Source organism: Antedon bifida, chromosome 1, assembly GCF_963402885.1.
Source record: "Antedon bifida chromosome 1, ecAntBifi1.1, whole genome shotgun sequence".
Classification (NCBI taxonomy): domain Eukaryota; kingdom Metazoa; phylum Echinodermata; class Crinoidea; order Comatulida; family Antedonidae; genus Antedon; species Antedon bifida.
The window spans coordinates 21,913,856-21,932,125 of record NC_136226.1 but is presented as its reverse complement, the minus strand read 5'-3'; the positions used below and the strand labels follow the sequence as shown (position 1 = coordinate 21,932,125).

Below are 18,270 nucleotides of genomic sequence, written 5' to 3'. Positions count from 1 at the left end.
AACCTTCTGCTATATATATATGATATTTTAAAGTAAGTTTATACTACTTTTCTGGTGTTTAAAACTCGTAAATACCGATAAGATCAATAATACGAAGTGAATCGAAGAAATTTGTTGTTGCGATACATGATAAACCCATGCAATCATGCTTGACATTTTGAACGCCATGCGTTTAATAAATATGCGATGCAGCAATGGCCCATTGTTTGTAATACATACATAAAACAATAAATCCAACGTTCTATTGTGTTTGTTTTTTACGTCAATTGACTTAATTAACTGTTCTAGATATTTTCGTCAGGTCATCTCAAGTAATGATGCGAACAAAAATATATGATTGTGAGCTTGAAATGGTTATTTTTATAATAACACCTAAGGGTAATTTAATAAGAAGAATATATAAGTAAAATAACTTTACAAAGAACAGCGTCTAAAACGTGTACAAGAAAAGCAATAAAGTGCCTTTTATAAGTGTTCATCAGAACATGTCTATATTTAAAAAAAAAAAATGTATGTTAAAATATTTGGAACACCTAGGAGCAACGTTCTATGCACGCTTCGTCATATTTAATAATTTTAATATATTCGGAAGTAATATGTCTTATATATCAACCACGTTACTGTCATCTTACATCAAGGTTGGAGGAGATCCCACAACGAGTGTCACACAAAAATGAATGCAAAGCAGTAGGACACATTATTAAGCTAGACATATTTGCGGATATGAATTCTACAGTCATATTTATAAAATGGTTCAATAGGATAATATTGATAGTATCACTAAAGAATTTTACAGATTCAATCATGTAGTTATTATTTTATTTTAAATTTAAGTTGCAATATTTGAACTTTGACATTAATTGTTCTATTATGATGAAAATGGTAGTAATGGTAAGAATTATAATGAAGTGATAACTATAAACATTAGAAAATATATTTCAATTGCATGCACACGGTTCGTAATAAAGAAAAGTCATAATGATGTAACTTATTCAAAGTCAAGTATGTTTGTTAATGATGACACTTGATATTTAAAAATTACGATATAGTTGATAATTTGAATTGCTGTGCTTGTCAACAGTAATATTTGATAATGTGTATCGAATATCAATCTATTATTCATATCTTTTGTTATTTTGTTGACACTTGCTGAAAGGAAGCTTGCTTCTTAAAATAAGTACCGGTATTGATTAAATCCACTTTAAAAGGCGCACACCCACATCGACAACACTAGTATTTTTATCTCAGGAATTAGGGTTCTACTACAAATAATAATGCATAATGTTCTCATAAATCGTTGTTTTCACCCCTAATACGTGTTATTCATATAATAAAATCGATAATACTAATTTTGTTGTACTCTTAAGTAAAATATAGCACATATCTAAAATATTAATTTGATAGATAATACTAAAAATTATACCATATTGGTGTGGTACCATTTCTCGATATTAAATTTGAATGTACCTTACCCATGTTACTTTTTAGAATGTTTTATAGGTTTACAAAAATTTAAACAATCGCAAAATAAAGTGTAAAACTATCAAGATGTATTGTTAGTTTTATCGGTTCCTGTGGGTTGTCTAGTTTCAAAATTCCAATTTTAGAATTTGAATCTGTAAAACATTAAAACTCAAATATTTAGACTAGGGGATCACCGGCGAATGGACATTAAGTACAGTAATAATTACGTAAATATGTATTTTACATATAAACAAACTACAGAGTAAACTTAAATCATGTCGAAATTAGTCACCATATATTAGATAACTGCCCATGCGTTGAATTCTGACCATCTATCATATATGTCAAACATATTTTTAAAAGTTATTTTCTGTTGTTAATCGCGTTTGAAAACAAATATCGATGTGTGTAACAGAGAGGAAAGTTGATCTCAATTACATATTGCAGTAAATATAAATATAACTAAATCATTCCCTGGAGAGAATCGTTCAAACATAATGGCCACAACACACCAAATTCATAATTAACAGTCTGTTAATTTTACTTACGTTTTTGTTTTGACTGTACTCTTCCAAACTAAAGAAATGGTATTAATGTGACTATCGCATCTGGAAGAATATCTACCTTCAATTAGCAAATACACAGATCTGTTGAAACAGAGAGCGCTTTCAGCTTTCTTAATGAAAAGTCGTGCGATAGTTAACGTCTATATAACTGACAATTGCCGCTGGTAACGTTGGCAATGTGATTTCGTCAGCACAATTGATGTGTATTGCAACAAACTAGGCACTGTTCACAGTATCATGGAATGTTTAAAATGTACAATGTCGTCACGTTAAACGCGCTCGTTTGCGATACGTCGACAGGTTTCTCGTGTAATCCCTAGTTACCTGCAATTGTTGAGGCGGTAAATTGCAGTATCCAAGTGGGCATTAGCCGTCAAAATAAACAGACCTACACACGGTTAATGAATCTCAAGCGTCTGCTAATTATTGTAATATTGCAAGTGTTTTATGTAATTAGTAATCGTTTTTAGTTTTAAATATCAAACGGACCACCACCTGTGAACGAGAATATTAATGGTTTATGTATAATTTATTCTTATTATCATTACGCCCCGGATACTGTTATATTTAATTATCGATTACGTATGTGTAAACAAACACAGCTACATCGCTGCAATATCATACTTTTTAACAATTAATCTCTATGGTATTTCTTTACTCCATGGTAAAAATAGTATATTGTATTTCATACAGTAAGATTTAATCGGGTTTTCGCCCAAACTATTCTACATTAACAGCTACAACAAACACATATGCTAATTGGCTTTCGAGCATCAACGAAGGGAAGTTAACTGGTACTGTCTTTATCGATATGAAAAGGCCTTTACTCTGGTCCAGCATAATATTTTGATTAATAAACTTCCATACTTTATCACCCTCTTCTATTAAATTGTTTACTTCTTACCTCAATCAACGTTTAAAAAAGGTTTCTATTCTTACCGTACTTCTTCTTCTTACCGTAATGTTACATAGAATCCCCAAGGGATCACAGTTGACATGTACGCTGATGATACTATCCTCTATATTTCTGATACGCATGTTCCTAATATTGAACAAAAACTTACTTCTGATCACATTAATTTGCAAACTTGACTTTCATGCAAACTGCTGTTTAATCACACAAGCACCGAAACAATGTTGTTGGTACAACACAAAGATTATCGCATCATCCACAATCAACATTCACATTAATCAGCATCTCATAAAACAAGTCAATTCACACAAGCATTTTGACACAAACGTAAATCGGAGAGTCGGGACTTTTGTTTAAGGTATCATAATGTTAAGTAAAAGGTACACATATCCGAAATATAATTATCAACTACTGGTACCAACTTCGCACAAAAAGATAATATCATCTACTTTGTGGATAAGCATTTTACATTAATGTCCATCATTACTATAACTTTACCTTTTTTTATTTTATAAAGAAGCATCAGATGATTGTAATTACGATGTAAAATAACAAAAAGGTGTGTAATGATACTAATGTAATTATTTCTTGATAATCAGGTGTTTCTTTAAACACATGTTATTATTCAACATTTTAATTTTATAGAGATCAAATTACCATCAAGAGTATTGGACAAAATGGCAAAGTGTTTTCTAATTAGACTTTTGCTTAATTTGAAAAGGGCATTTATCAGTATACTGTTTGATGCTTTATTGAACTATTGTGTGCAGTAAATTACTTAGGCCTAACCACAAAAAATGGAATTACGATCTCTTAATTAAGATTAGAAAAGGTGACTTATAAATAGAATTTTAATTGTCTACGTTAAGCGACATTTTTATTGATCTTTAATTGGAAAACGGTCATTTTTATGTTTTATATACCATATTAGCTTTCAACAGTTAATACAATGTATACACACGATGAATAGGCCTATAATACCACGGAGGAAAACTTACTTAATTACAATTTCAGTTTCTGTTTTCTATGTATTCTTTCTTTGACTTAGACTTTATGGTTGGAAATTCTGTGCAATTTTAGGCCTAAGTTTCTCAATACGAGTTATTTGTACGAATTGTATGATTAATGTATTCTAATGAAGATGTTCTGAAATATATAAAAAATACATTCAAATTGTCGACCAGCATTAGGCCTAATCGAAAACAACTTGGTGGATCATGTAATAAAGTGAAGTAATTTTGTTACATCAGCAGGCTATATAGAAAATATATCGGAAGTTGTCCAACTAAAATTAGAAGCGCAATGTTATTACCTTCTAGGAGAGATCACATCTTTATGACGCCTAATTTCATCAAATGTAAAAGGCTCAAAAGATGACTATCGATCGGTTAAACCAACGCCTGAATTTAATAATACTGTATATTCATGTCATAATTGAGCACATCCTATAGATCTCGCTATCCGTGTCCGATTATATCATCCCAAATTTCAACAATTGTCATGAGACAATTCTCTTTACAATATATAGTGGGAGGAGGGGGAGTATCACCACCTGATGGGGACAAATTGCCATCCAACTTTCTAGACCATAATTTTCCGTAGATTAGGAATCTGGCTTGAAAGCGTGTCGAGATATAAGGGGTCAAAGTTCAAAATTGACCAATTTTATATATATAAATTAATTAATAAATATACTTATATTTATATATTAATTAATGTTCTATGCCTAATGTTACGGTCCGAGTTCGAGTCTCGGTTAGGGCGACTTTTTGTCATTCTCACAGATTTCCTCATCTTTATCGTTTCAAATTAATTAATTAAATTTCAGTATATCAACGGGCGGTTTAGAATTAATGTTCTTCGCCTGATGTGTTTATATATAAAAGTATCTCTTCGGAGATCCCGCTTCGTGAATAAAAGTACCGAATAGATGAGGGCGTATCAATTTGATCTCTGCTGGTGCGCGTGCGTACAATTGAGGGACTAGTGCTGTTCCGCCGTACCACGCCGCGAATGTTAAAGAGTCGCTATCCAATCGAGTTTGAACAATACCATGAAAGCCCCAGTGGTCCACTTTTTTCTTATCTTTATCGATAGGCATACAAATTAATTCTAAACCGCCCGGTGATATACTGAAATGTAATTAATTAATTAATTTGAAACAACAAGATGAGGAAATCTGTGAGAATGAGAACCGAGATTCGAACCCGGACCTTCTGCTTGATATGCAACTGTCCTAACCCGTATCCGGATATTCACCCCCTGGACATTTACCCCCCGGAAAACTACCCCCCGGACAACCACCACCTGGACAACTACCCCCTTAGGACAACTACCCCTTTAGGACAACTACCCCCCGGACAAATACCCCCCGGACAACTACCCCCTTAGGACAACAACCCCCTTAGGACAACTACCCCCTGGACAACTACCCCCCGGACAATTACCCCCTAGGAACAACCTGACTCTGCAACAGTGTATAATAGGTAGTTGACCGGGGGTAGTTATCCTAAGGGGGTAGTTGTCCTAAGAGGGTAGTTGTCCGGGGGGTAATTGTCCGGGGGGTTGTTATCCTAAGGGGGTAGTTGTCCTAAGGGGGTAGTTGTCCGGGGAGTAGTTGTCCGGGGGGTAGTTGTCCTAAGGGGGTAGTTGTCCGGGTGGTAAACATCCGGGGGGTAACTGTCTAGGGGGTAGGTGTCCTAGAACCGTCCTAACCATTAGATTCTCGGCGTGATACGGCGGAACAGCACTAGTCAATAGATTATACGCACGCGCACCCAGAGATCAAATTGATACGCCCTCATCTATATATCAGTATTTTTATTCACGAAGCGGGATCTTCCAGTCTGGCACCAGCAATCATATCGAACGTTAATGTTTCGATTTCACGCGGGTACCCGCATATTGATTGTGCGGTAGTGAAAACGAAACTATAAAGTTCAATTTGATTTGCCGGCGCCGGACCGTGCCGAAAACATGTGTGAAAGACCCTTAGGCATCTGGATTGAGTACAGAATCATTGTCATACATATTAAAAAGAAAGGAGTTAGAATAAAGGATGATTATAGGTAGGACAATCATATAGAGATGACCTACCACTAACATAACTATACGAAACAAAGAGATACATTTATTATGAACAACAAAACGTCGTAATGTCAGCAATAAAAGTCAAACGCCTTGGGAAAGTTTGAGTTAATAAATATATCACCAGGTCACCGAGAGAAATCGGGAGAGACCCGAGTCCATATTAATATATCTTTGATTTAAAAAAAAGAAAAGCCGACACGGGAAAATAATCGTCTAGACGCCCGGAGATAGCATCTGAGGCGTTTTGGCCAGTCGATTCTTGTCATATAATTATCTGAATATAGTGGGTTTTATAGACCATATTTAATATACGGAACTGTTTTTTTTTTTCGCCAATAGCCTAAAGCCTGTTTTCCCTTCGCGAATTTTTACACATTTTTTACGCGATCGTTAATGGTTTCTTGGTTCTTTCGACGTTGCTGGGACACATGGACGTGAAGTTTTGCAAAGCCAAGGCCGGTCACGCGCAGCCGGGCCCGTTGAAAATTGAAAAAGTTACGGGTTTTGCCCGGGGTTTTGATGCTTCAACCCAGCCGTCCTAGGACATGTTTTCGCTGATATCTTAATCTAGGCGTTACACTAAAGACAAACATTAAATTAAATTGTTTTTATATTAAAATTTAGTTTTACTTACACTTGTTATTTTGAAATATCAGACTTTAAAAGAGTAAACTAAAAAATAAAGAATTGTCAGCGCGTACGTAATTTTTCACAAACTATGGTGACGTAATTTATGAACTATTTGATTGGTCAGTCAGTTTTACCGATCGTAACGTTGAAGTTGAACTCGGCCGGTTCAACTTTTAAAAAAAATTGAAAATTTTAAAGATATATTGTCCCCTTAAAAAATAATTTTTTACATTTTTGTTGTTGAATATGCCATTTTAATATCACATAATAGTTATTCACTGTGACCAAAAACTTGAACATTTTCCATCAAAAAATTTTAATTTAAAGCAAAATATACCTAAATTGTCTGGAAGACAATGGTGTTTGGTTGAAATCAACCATTTCTTTTGTCTTTTTATTAGTGAAATAATCATTTTTGATGATTTTTTTTCTATAGAAGTGAATAACTTTATTAAAACTGTTTTTGGGGGACAATACATCTTTAACGATTTTTAATGTTGATTTGTACCCCCTTTTCCTGTAAAATCGTTTATAAAATCGTATGTAAATGGGCCCTCCCCCTCTAAATCCGCCCCTGAAAGCTATTTAGAAATTGTAGTCAAAAGAGAGTGGTACAACACCCCCAAGCCCACCAACTAATTAATTTAAAATAGGAAAATTATTGAAACGTTTCTAAAAAGAAGAAAATTGTCCGGTTTGAAGAAATTAAATGGTTACTTAGATTATCACATCCCGGTTCATGTATGAATGGTTTCGAATAAGTACGGTAACACATTGACAATTTCAGGATTTCATCAAGAATCATTCTCGGACAAACCTTATTTTTGAAGGGAAAAGAAAGAAATATTATTAACACTATTCGCTCATGCAGTGAATGTGTTACTCATATTTTCATTTAATTTAATGGAAATTCTCAATAATTAGTTTGGTTGTAGTTATAAGTGGATTGCTACTAATAATATCACTTTTGATAACATATTTTAATCACAGAAAATGAGTATATTGTGAAGGACCATTATCATCGACTAGATGAGCACTGTGATTAAATGTCCGCTCTTTCTCGACCAATAGAATCGACACAGTGACGCAATATTAAGTAGGTCTAAACATTTTAGCGGTGGATACACTAGTTTCTCAACACCGCTGATTTTACCACCCAAAAACGTTAAACAATTGAGATAATGTAGTTATGTTTAAATAATCATTCAAAATCAATTATTACAAAGAAATCTTGTTAACCGATCTTGAAATATGATACTACTTAATGTATAGTAAATTGAGGCTTTTGGAGTTAATAACATTACATTAACTCATTATTCAAACAAAATAATAATGGAGGAGTTGGACTATACACCACGGTTTTGCTGGCTCATAGTATCCACTTTCATCTACAAGAAGTAGAACAAGAGGATAATTAATTTTATATGCATTGGTTATTTGGTAATTTATTAACAGTGTTTTAATGTAACATTTTACTACTTTCTGCAATGGCGATGTTCAATACCACGTTAAGAAACATCGGTATTCCGCCGAAGTTAAGATAACGTCTATATATCAGATTGGCATATAAAATGCATCGGTTCAAGCGTACTTATGCAAGATTCTCTACTCTCATTGGCTCATCCTTCACTGCATTCTGGCTGCCGTGGGTCCGAAGAGGGTTAAGTCTTAGTTTTCAGTGTACCATCTAGTGATTATAAATAACGGAAGATTTGATACCACTTGTGGGCATTTTGTACGTTAGTTTCACGTAGAAGTTATAGAAGTAACCGAGTGTTGACAAAGTGCGAGGCAGCGAGGCAAGCGAGGCACGCCATATATTTGTGCGAGAGGCATCATTTTATCATTTCCAAAAGTGCGAGGCATGCGAGATATATAGTTTACAATTTCAAAAAGGTGCTAGGCATATCTTAACGTGCTATTATGCTATATTATAGGCCTAATAATCAATTATTCATATTTTGCTATTATTAGCAGCAGGTAGCGGAACGATTCTGCCCTGTGAGAGGATTTGGCCTTGTGGCGATTCCCCCTCCTATAGCACGTGCTTTCAGCAGCCAACGCACAGACTTCTCTCTGAGCGGCGTGCCAAAGACATTTTTGACATTCCATTCTCTCTCTCGCAAATAAAGTGAACCGCAGCGATGGTCAGGACAAGTTCAATAACTTGCGGTGAATAAAAGGTAACTGATATGCCGATCAAATAACATGCCGCAAAGAAAAAAATTGCGAGAGAATTCTGGAGCGCGTGTGAAAAAGACTTACGTCCGACAATCGTAATACTAGGCTTAAAGATGTATTGTCCCCCAAAAACATGAAAAATGAAGATTAATTAAATCAGACTTTAAATATGTTATTTTGTAGTTTTAACAAAGTTAATCACTTCCGTAGGAAAAAAAAGAAAAAAAAAATGTTTTCACTTATAAAATGACAAAATAAATGGTTAAATTTCACCAAAAACCATTTGCTGGCAGCCAATTTGACCATTTTTTGCTTTAAATTACACTTTTTTCAGGTAAATACATTTTTTTTCGATCCAATTTTTGGTCAAAGTGGATAATTATTATGTGACATTAAAATGGCATATTTAAAAAAAAAAAAAAAAAAAACATTTTTTCAGAGGGACAATACATCTTTAAAATTAAACTTTAGCTAATATGCTTAGCCCTAACCTAAAGGCCTATGTAGAAAATAATTTAATCCATTTTGATATAATAATAATTGGTGTAATACTATTTCTGTTTTAATAGGCTAGGTATATTACGAACGATTTTTATTTATTGTTGTCCATGTACGTACGTACTAATAAACCTGGCGCTAGTTTCCTTCGCTTGTATTTTGACTCCAAATTTGATAACTAACTTTATCGTGTGAATACCACACCTTAGAAGTATGCCTCATAAGTACTTTAATAAAAGAATCACATAAAAAGTAATAAATAAATCTTTAAATTAATGATTTTACAGGCCTGTTTCTCGCACACTGCGAATTTAACTTATTCAATGTTTAATATTTTTGTTTCCATGGAGCGCCAAAAGAGCAACAATAATAGAGAACTAAAACTCAGTGGAATGCGTCAATTTCTCATGCATTCTCATTATTGGTGAAAAACACATTTAATTTCAATATATTAATTAATTTGTCAATAAAAATGATTTAATATGTTACTGCTGATACTGTTCTGTTTTCAAAGAATAATAATCGATCCTAAATCAACATCACTACCTAGCCTAGACCTAGGACATCCTCACTAAGGCTATTATGGTGAATTTTATTCTTTAAAAGGTTAACGAAACCGTGTACAGTATCAACAGTAACATTTGTCCTTACTGACAGTGACAAAATCCATTGAAATTGTACGTGATTTTCACCAAATAATGCGTTAAATATATGGATTTCACAGAGTTTTTAGCCCTCTAATTAATTTTGCTCTTTTGGCGTTCCATAGAAACCAAAATATTGAACGAGAAAAACGTCTGTAAAATCCCCAATTTAACGGATTTATTGTCTGATTTGTCTTCATTAAAGTAGGCCTACTAATTCTATATGGGGTGGTATTCACGATAAATAATTTTTTTGATGATGGTAAAACCATGGAGGACGGTATAAAAATATACCTCCATGCCTCGCATTTTGTGACTTGCCGAGCTTGCCTTCCCTGCCTCGCGTGCCTCGCACTTTGTTACTACCCGAAGTAACCATCATGTGATATATTTTAATAGTTAATATTTTAATAGCTGAATTTCAACTTCAAATATAAAGTTTTGTTGTTGGTAATAAATACATTGATTAACATTTTAAATTGGAGAAACATTTTCAACATTTGTAATTAATGAACACCATAACTTTAACTCTTAATAAATACTGCACTATAATACAGTCATTTTAGCAAATCTTTCTTAACATCAATATCTTTTTTTTTAAATAAACATACATAAAGCCTATTGGTAATATAACTTGGTGTGCTGTTCACTAACCATGATTGAGATAAAATTAGATGTATAAGCATCACATTTCTCGTGTGTTCTTGGCGCTTTTGTTTCAACAATGGAATTATCCTGGCCATATTAAATAATTTAGATTAATTTATGAAATACATCACTGAATACACATAAAAATGTCTAATTAATGATTGAAATACTATCACTCACATTATTGCCAATCGTTGTTTTCGATCCAATAGTAGTACGGTAGTGTAACAATTTAATTACAAATACAGGTCAAATTAAATACACCTAACAACTAGTAAAATCTAATTCAGTCAATTAGTATCTATGGAATTCAACTTACTCAAATCAGGAGACACCTCTCTGATGAAAGAGAGATACACTAAAATAAAAAAAAATGTCAGTATATTTTGATACAGTATGTTGTTATTTTAGGTATAGTGGCAATATGATCATCATCAGCTGCTGCTCATGTGCTTTCAGACTGTTACTGAGTGATTTAATTTACATTGTTTCAAATTAGTAATAAGTGATATTTATAAATTATGTGGCATGTATTAAATTATTGTCATGTTGACGCAATAATGTACTACAATAACTATTTTAAAACCTTTTGGTGCCCAACCTTTGTACAAAAAAGTTTTAAAATAGTCCAATTCCTCATTTGATAAATTGTTATGCTTTAGTACTTTGTTCGTCCTTGGTTTTTTGAGATGGTTTGTTTAATGGGTTGATGTTCACTACTAATATTAAAGATTGGTTAAATATTGGCTTTGTTATATATGTACTACTGTAATTTATATATATATATATATTCTTTTTTTTCCGGTGGTCTCTAGGCCTACAATCTTTTCAATTCAGCTTTTTACAAAATTTTCTTTACTGAATTGAATAAAAAATTACCTTGAATAATATGTGTACATGGTACTTTTAAGTCATGTATGACTATGTTTATATATGTTGGTACCAATAACTGCATAATCTGCAATAATCTATCAATTATGCTTTTTACTACATGACATGATTCCAAATTGTTTTTAAATCAGCATTGTATTAAATTATAATATTGTATAAAGTACTTGTAATAAAAACCTCCAATTAAAGACCAATTTATAATGTCAAAAAAGAGTAGTCTTTATAATTAAAGATGAGTATTAAATTATTATTAGTATTCAAAATATTGCATTTCACTTAATTTATATTCTCATTTTAAATAAAAGCATTCAAAATCATGTTGTTCCAGTCACAACCAAAAACGAAAATAACAGTTTTATTATAATGTAAGTATATACATTGCAAAACCTTTCAACATTTAAAAAAAACGCAAATCAGCAAATAAACTAAACAGCTGGTTAAAACAATTTTATCTAGAATTCTTCGACTGATCCTTCAATACGGTATTTCATTGTAAAAGAGAAATCTTCAATTTTACTGGGAATTACCATTGTGTTTTACTCTTTTCAAATGATGTTGCCTTGCCAATTGAAGAGCACACCACAAGCCTGTCCTTGCCTTCCTTGTTGCTAAGTTCAAATGAGCAATGCTTGCAGCTAATCGCATTATATCTGCTGAATAAAAAAACAAACAAAAATGTAATGTTAATTTTAAATTGTAATGACTTGTGTCTGACAAACATTCAATAAATTAAAAAACTACACCTTCCTAGTTAAAATATAAATAAAGTAGGAAACCTTTCATTCTAAAACTAATAGGAGAACCATTTATGCTGTCTTTGATAAAATAATATTTTTTAAAAATCCAATCAAATGACTTCATGATCAATAAGAACAATAGAATTGTTGTATCGTCATGATATTATTTACATCTTACATTTACGTCATTTGATTGGATTTTAAAAAATATCATTTTCATCAAAGGTAGCAGTATAAAAAAACATAATATGACTTCTGAGACTTTTGAAAATAAACTAAACTAGAAAGAAAATAAGCACTCACATTTATTTTCCATTTTTTGAACACTAAAATGCTGAGTTGAAGTTTGATGAGCAAGTTCATCTCTACGGCAAGTCTCAACTTTACGAATAGCATCCATCCAGTTATCGTTGACTTTCTCTACACTAGGATGTAGAGCTTCAGCTCGCAGTCCTTCTATCTTACTGGCTATAGTAATGACCTTTAATGAAAATTACAACTACTACATTATCTAGTCATCCAGAAACAATTATCTGGCTTTACCATTCAAAAATGAGGTATGTAAAATGTGAATATTATCTTTCAGTTTCATAAACTATTTCTTAAATGAAAACAGCATGCTTAACCAGTAATTTAATACATTCATTTTGGTGAACTAAGGGCCTGTTTATACCTTATTATGTTCTCTTATCATGTCGACAATAAGCCTGTCAACCTTTGATGGATTAACTGGTAACTTTGGAATTGGAATAGTGTTTGAGCTGCTCATACGTCTACCAGGATTCATTACAACAAGGTCAGATTCAGTCTGTAGATGTAAAAAGTATACAGGCACTTCATAAGTTGCAATTGTAAATGTTTTAAAGGTATAATAAACAAGAAATATTTCTTACAAAAAATGCTGCTCGCTTGTTGACGCAACAGTTTAAAAGATATATTGTCCCCATGAAATTTTTTTTTTTCAAATTTGTTTTTGAGTGTGTAATTTTATTGTCACATAATAGTTATTCATGTTAACCAAAAAATGTTTTACCTGAAAAAAAAATGTAATTTAAAGCAAAAAATACTTAAATTGTCTGTCAGACAATGATTTTTGGTTAAAATTAAACGTTTCTTTTCTCTTTTTAGTCGCGCGCGACGCGACTCTACAGCTCGTCGGTCGGTTGGTCAGATATTTGACAGTGAATTATTATAATACCGCCGTAGGTTGACAGCAAGAACAAAATCATTATTTATTTATTTACAGATTACCGGCTACATGCATCTCAATAATACTGTATTATCAGAAAATGTTTTCATAGACTCTCTTCTCCCAGACGTGCTTTGGGGTTTGTAATTTGAGTATGACCCGTCCTAGTTTACAAAATTCCAAAATTGTCAAAATTACTATTAGAATGCAAGAAAATAACAAAATACAAAATTTGACTTACTTTTTTCCGTTCTCTTTCCATAAACCTAAGTTGTTCAGAGGCTCCTTCTAACTGAATATGTAGATCTGTTGACAAACTGGGTTTTCTTAAGAATTGATTCATATACTGGCCAGCATATGGAAATCCAGTTTGCACATTATGGTGCACATCATACATGTGAACATTTGACTGATGCAAAATTGGGCTGTTGATATGATGGTTGTAAAATTGTTGAGATGCCGGCATTTCTGGATTAACATCAACTTGATTATAATGTTTTTGAAGTGGCATAAAAGAATGATATTGTGGCTGAGTGAGCCTTACTGCTGGAAAATTTGGCATAGACAAGGAGTGTTCATCAGACAATTGCTGTCTAGTTTCAAACACATGTTGCATATTATTGTAATATTTATCTTGAATGTAGGAATCCCTGTTTTCAAAATTGCCAGACAGTCTTTCAGTAGGTAATGCCTTTGTGTGGTAAAGTTTGTCAAATCTGGAATTACTGGCAGTACTGTACATTTTACTAAAAGTCGAGCCATTCATAGGTGAAAAGGAATGTGACCGTAATGCTGGGCTAGTATTTGAGACTGAGAATGATGATGAATCATATGTATTTGGAGAACTTGAACCAGTTGAAGACAATTCAACGGAAGGTTTTATTTTGAAAAACCTTTGATCATCACCATGGTGTGAGGAATTACTTTCCTGATTTGGCTTGTTTATGTCATGCTTATGGTCAACATTTGGATTTGTAGAAATCTGTGATTCATTGATTGGTCTTTGGTCATATACGGAGGAAATAATACCATTTTCAAAATATCTGTCGCTTATAATATTCAGTGCCTTTAACTTGTTAATAGCATCTTGTTGCATTGTAGAATCTGTAGATTTTAAATATGTATTTCCAAAAACATCTTGAAACGAACCTGAATAGAATAATTTAATAAAATTGCTAAATCTAGAAACTTCATGTCTTCTGTATAATATGATGAAAACTGTCGTTTATGACTGGATGTAACAAGCATTCATTCATTCAAGGGGTTTCATGCATTCTATACAATAAAATTTGCAGTACAGATGAATGAATTCCTATTAGCATTTTAATATACCAACACATTTTGAAGAGCACTAATCAAAGCCATCACCCAGTAGATATTGATATTTAAAATGTATAATTACCTGGATTTGATTGATCTTGATGATCATATGTTGTACACTGGTGTTGAAACTGTGAAGTGTTGAGTTTGCAAGATTCAGGAAGTTGGTTTGAAGGTAATGTTTCAGAAAAATTGAAATCATATCCATCAACAGTGGTACATTTAGAATTGCTACCTAAATGCTGAGTTCTAAAAAAGTGGATTTTAAATAACAATTAACATTACAACATAAAGATTCATAGCCAATTCTTCTTATCTATATAAATTTACATAAGGGCAAAATTTGGTAAATCACATGTAACTTTTAGAATTTGTACTCAATGGTATAGTAAGTTGGTACATACTTTTGGTACTGAATGTAAACCCTTTTACTAAGTTTAGTTAGATAATTAGTTATTGATGATTAAAACGAATTTAGGTTAAACGATTTTCCTCAAAAAGGGATGTTTTCCAAATGTGGTATAGGCCTACACTGTGTAATGGTTGTCAATGCTGAAACATACATGCACACAATAATACAAGGATGCTTCCAATTAATTGCCTATCTCCTACAAAAATTCTTTTCAATTGCTAAAAACCGGTTAACAGCTCGAGTACAGCATCATAATGTTAAAACAGAAATACTACTACTTTTAATAGATTTCAATATACGTTTTTACCAGGGAAGAGCTTCCCTGGTTTATACAAACGTTTTGCTTTGCAATGAATTCTCTTTCAAGTTTCAATACATTCATAACAGAAATTCGGGATAGGTATTTTATGAGAGATATTGAGCTAGCACGTTTTCGGTCGTGGTATACAATCAACTTTATTACTGCAGTTAACTTGATAAGTTTTGAACTGTAGAATTTATTCCACCCACATCAAATGCTTTAAATGAATTTTAAAGTGCATTAAATTGAAGCACTAGAGAAGCACATTTATTTTAATAACTTTAACCTACCTATCATAAAATGAGTAGTTAGGATTTAATACTGCTTTGATAGGCCTACTATCTTTTTCATCTGGCTTGGTAGTTGCCCCTTCATCAATTATCTGTGTTACAAGATCATCCAATCCACCAAATTCATCATAGAAACTAGTCTTAGCAGATTTACACACATCAGCATTTCCATATACTTCATCTTGGTTATTGGCAGACCATGGAGTGAACAAATTACAGTGACCTCCAAGGCCCTGTCCAGCCTCATGTTTCTACACAAAAAATGCAGCAGATACACAGAACAGTGAAATATTTTAAACACTGTACTACTACAATACAAACAAACAAAACTAAAGTTGCCCTTAGACATGGAACTCCACTCAACTGTGTCGACATAAGCGCTCTGAGCAACTGATATGCACACCTGCCGACATAAGCTTAGTTCCTTTCAGTTCCTCTCAGTTCCTTTCAGTTGCTCATGTTCTATTTTTCTGGAACTGAAAGGAACTCAATGCAACTAAGATTTTTACGACTCAACTTCGTTCAGTTCCATGTCGACATAAGCGCTCGGACACTGGTTCTTTTCAGTTCCGTTCAGTTGCTCAAAGAGGCCGTGCTACTAGGCCTAGCCTTTAATTAATTTTTTTAGTAGGCTGGCCCTCCTCCTCTAGTCTAAGCCTAGGCCTAGTCCTAAAGGCCTACCTACTAGGCCTAGGGCCCTAGCCTAGCCTACTACTAGCTAGGCCTAGCTAGTATTGACCTCATTTTTGGAAATCATAGTGTTTACCAGGGAAAAGCATATGGTTGAGTAATGCAGTGGCTCAGTCCATCATATAGCCTAGGCTAGATGTATTGCATGCCTAGCTAGGTAGGCCTAGCCTACTAGTAGTAGGCCTACCTAGGCTAGGCCTGGCCTATAAAAGTCTAGGGCCTAGGCCTAGCCTAGTATAGGCCTATCCTACCTAGGCCTAGAGGCCTGACCCTATCTATAGTAGTAGGCCCTAGCCTAGCTAGGCCTACCTAGTAGGCTAGCTAGCCTAGGCCTATCTATCTAGCCTACTATAGGCCTAGCCTATGCCTAAGCCTAGCCTACTATTCTAAGCTAGGCCTAGCTAGTACTAGGCTAGCTAGGCCTAGCTAGCCTAGCCTAGTTAGTAGGCCTAGGTAGGCCCTATAGTTAGGCCTAGCCTAGTACTAGAAATCTAGGCTTATGCCCTAGCTAGGGTATAAGCCTACTTAGGCTAGGCCTAGTTAGCCAGGCCTACCTCTAGGCCTACCTAGGCTAGCCTCTAGGGCGGCTAGGCCTAGCTAGTGCTAGCCTAGGCTTAGCCAGCTACCTAGGGCCTAGTCCTAGCTAGAGGTTAGCCTAGCCTACTCTAGGCTAGAGAGTATAAGGGCCGCCTAGCTAGCTAGGGCCAGGCTATTACAAAGTCAGATATGCAAGGCTACAATTTCCTACCGGATTTAATTTGTTTACCATCTTTCACTTTCAGTTCAGGTAATACTAGGCCTAGGCTCAGGCCTAGGCTACATACAACTATCTCTATAGTTAGGCCGGTAAGTAGAGTGTAGGCTAGTTAGGCAGCTTGTGTGATGATGGATTGGAAAAGAAACATAAAATAACATTATTTACTTTTTTACGCATCCCTGCCTCCTACACACCCCACCTTTGATGGGTGTTGAATTTAATACAAACTGTTTTTTACAATAGTATGAACTGATAAAAGCACATTTGTTGTATTGTTTTAGTTAAAATATAAGTCACGTAAACCAATATTCTATAATTTTCGAGGAATTTATTTTTCAATACATCAATTAAAACATATCCATGGAGCGGGAGTACATCCTTTTGATTAAATCACTTATCAGTCAGACATATTCGCGCGTACGACGGCGCGCTGTGTGTGGTTGTTTGTACTGTGGGCCGGGGGTGTCGTGTGGTGTGCATGTGTGTCGTGTTGGGGTGGTGGTGGAGTAGTATGTGGCGGTACGTTCTGTTACTGATCATCCACGCCGGGCCGCATTATTTTTTCCTATTATTATTAGGTTAAGGCAGAAACTATAAAGGGCCTGACGGCAAACTGAAAAAAAATGTCTTCTAATGAAGACAATAATAATGCCTGTGTGTCGACGATAAAACGGAAAGAACAACATGACGAACTTGATACACAAGGATAATAAACCAACAAAAAACGAAATCGGAAGCCAATTAATTCTTCTTTGATATCGGATTCGAATCAACAGGAAGATGTCGCTCTATATTTCAAGAGCCAGGCCATCCCAATTGTTTCAGCATTTGACCGCCGACGAAGACAACGACTCGCTATGTAATGGTGAAAATAAGCCAATTGCTTTTTGATATAGAATTCGAGGAGTAGCAGTGGCGTATCCAGGATTTTGAAGTTGGGGGGGCCGGGAATTGCCAATTTGCCGACAAAATTGGTGTCATTATCTGTACATACACCTGATCAATATGAATGTTCTAGGATTGCATAGTCATATATTGTCTTATATGGG

General features: G+C 34.0%; 2 protein-coding genes across 4 annotated transcripts in view; one reads left to right on the top strand and one right to left on the bottom strand.

Moving 5' to 3' along the window:
* The window catches only part of LOC144845837 (uncharacterized), a 339,583-nt gene that overhangs the window by 24,179 nt on the left and 297,134 nt on the right, over nucleotides 1–18,270 (top strand). The gene's annotated exons all lie outside the window — the stretch shown is intronic.
* On the bottom strand, nucleotides 10,782–17,244 carry LOC144848666 (uncharacterized). Of its 3 annotated transcripts, none has more exons than XM_078705711.1 (7): nucleotides 17,213–17,244; nucleotides 15,775–16,025; nucleotides 14,854–15,020; nucleotides 13,693–14,600; nucleotides 12,936–13,070; nucleotides 12,562–12,743; nucleotides 10,782–12,175 (listed from the first exon to the last, which is right to left on the bottom strand). In XM_078705711.1, exons 1-7 carry the CDS (start codon nucleotides 17,231–17,233, stop codon nucleotides 12,049–12,051), a joined length of 1,791 nt encoding a protein of 596 aa, XP_078561837.1. In that variant the 5' UTR covers nucleotides 17,234–17,244; the 3' UTR covers nucleotides 10,782–12,048. The 3 variants fall into 3 exon arrangements, with proteins under 3 accessions (XP_078561837.1, XP_078561668.1, XP_078561749.1); XM_078705542.1 differs by having other exon boundaries at nucleotides 10,782–12,178; nucleotides 12,566–12,743; XM_078705623.1 differs by having other exon boundaries at nucleotides 12,566–12,743.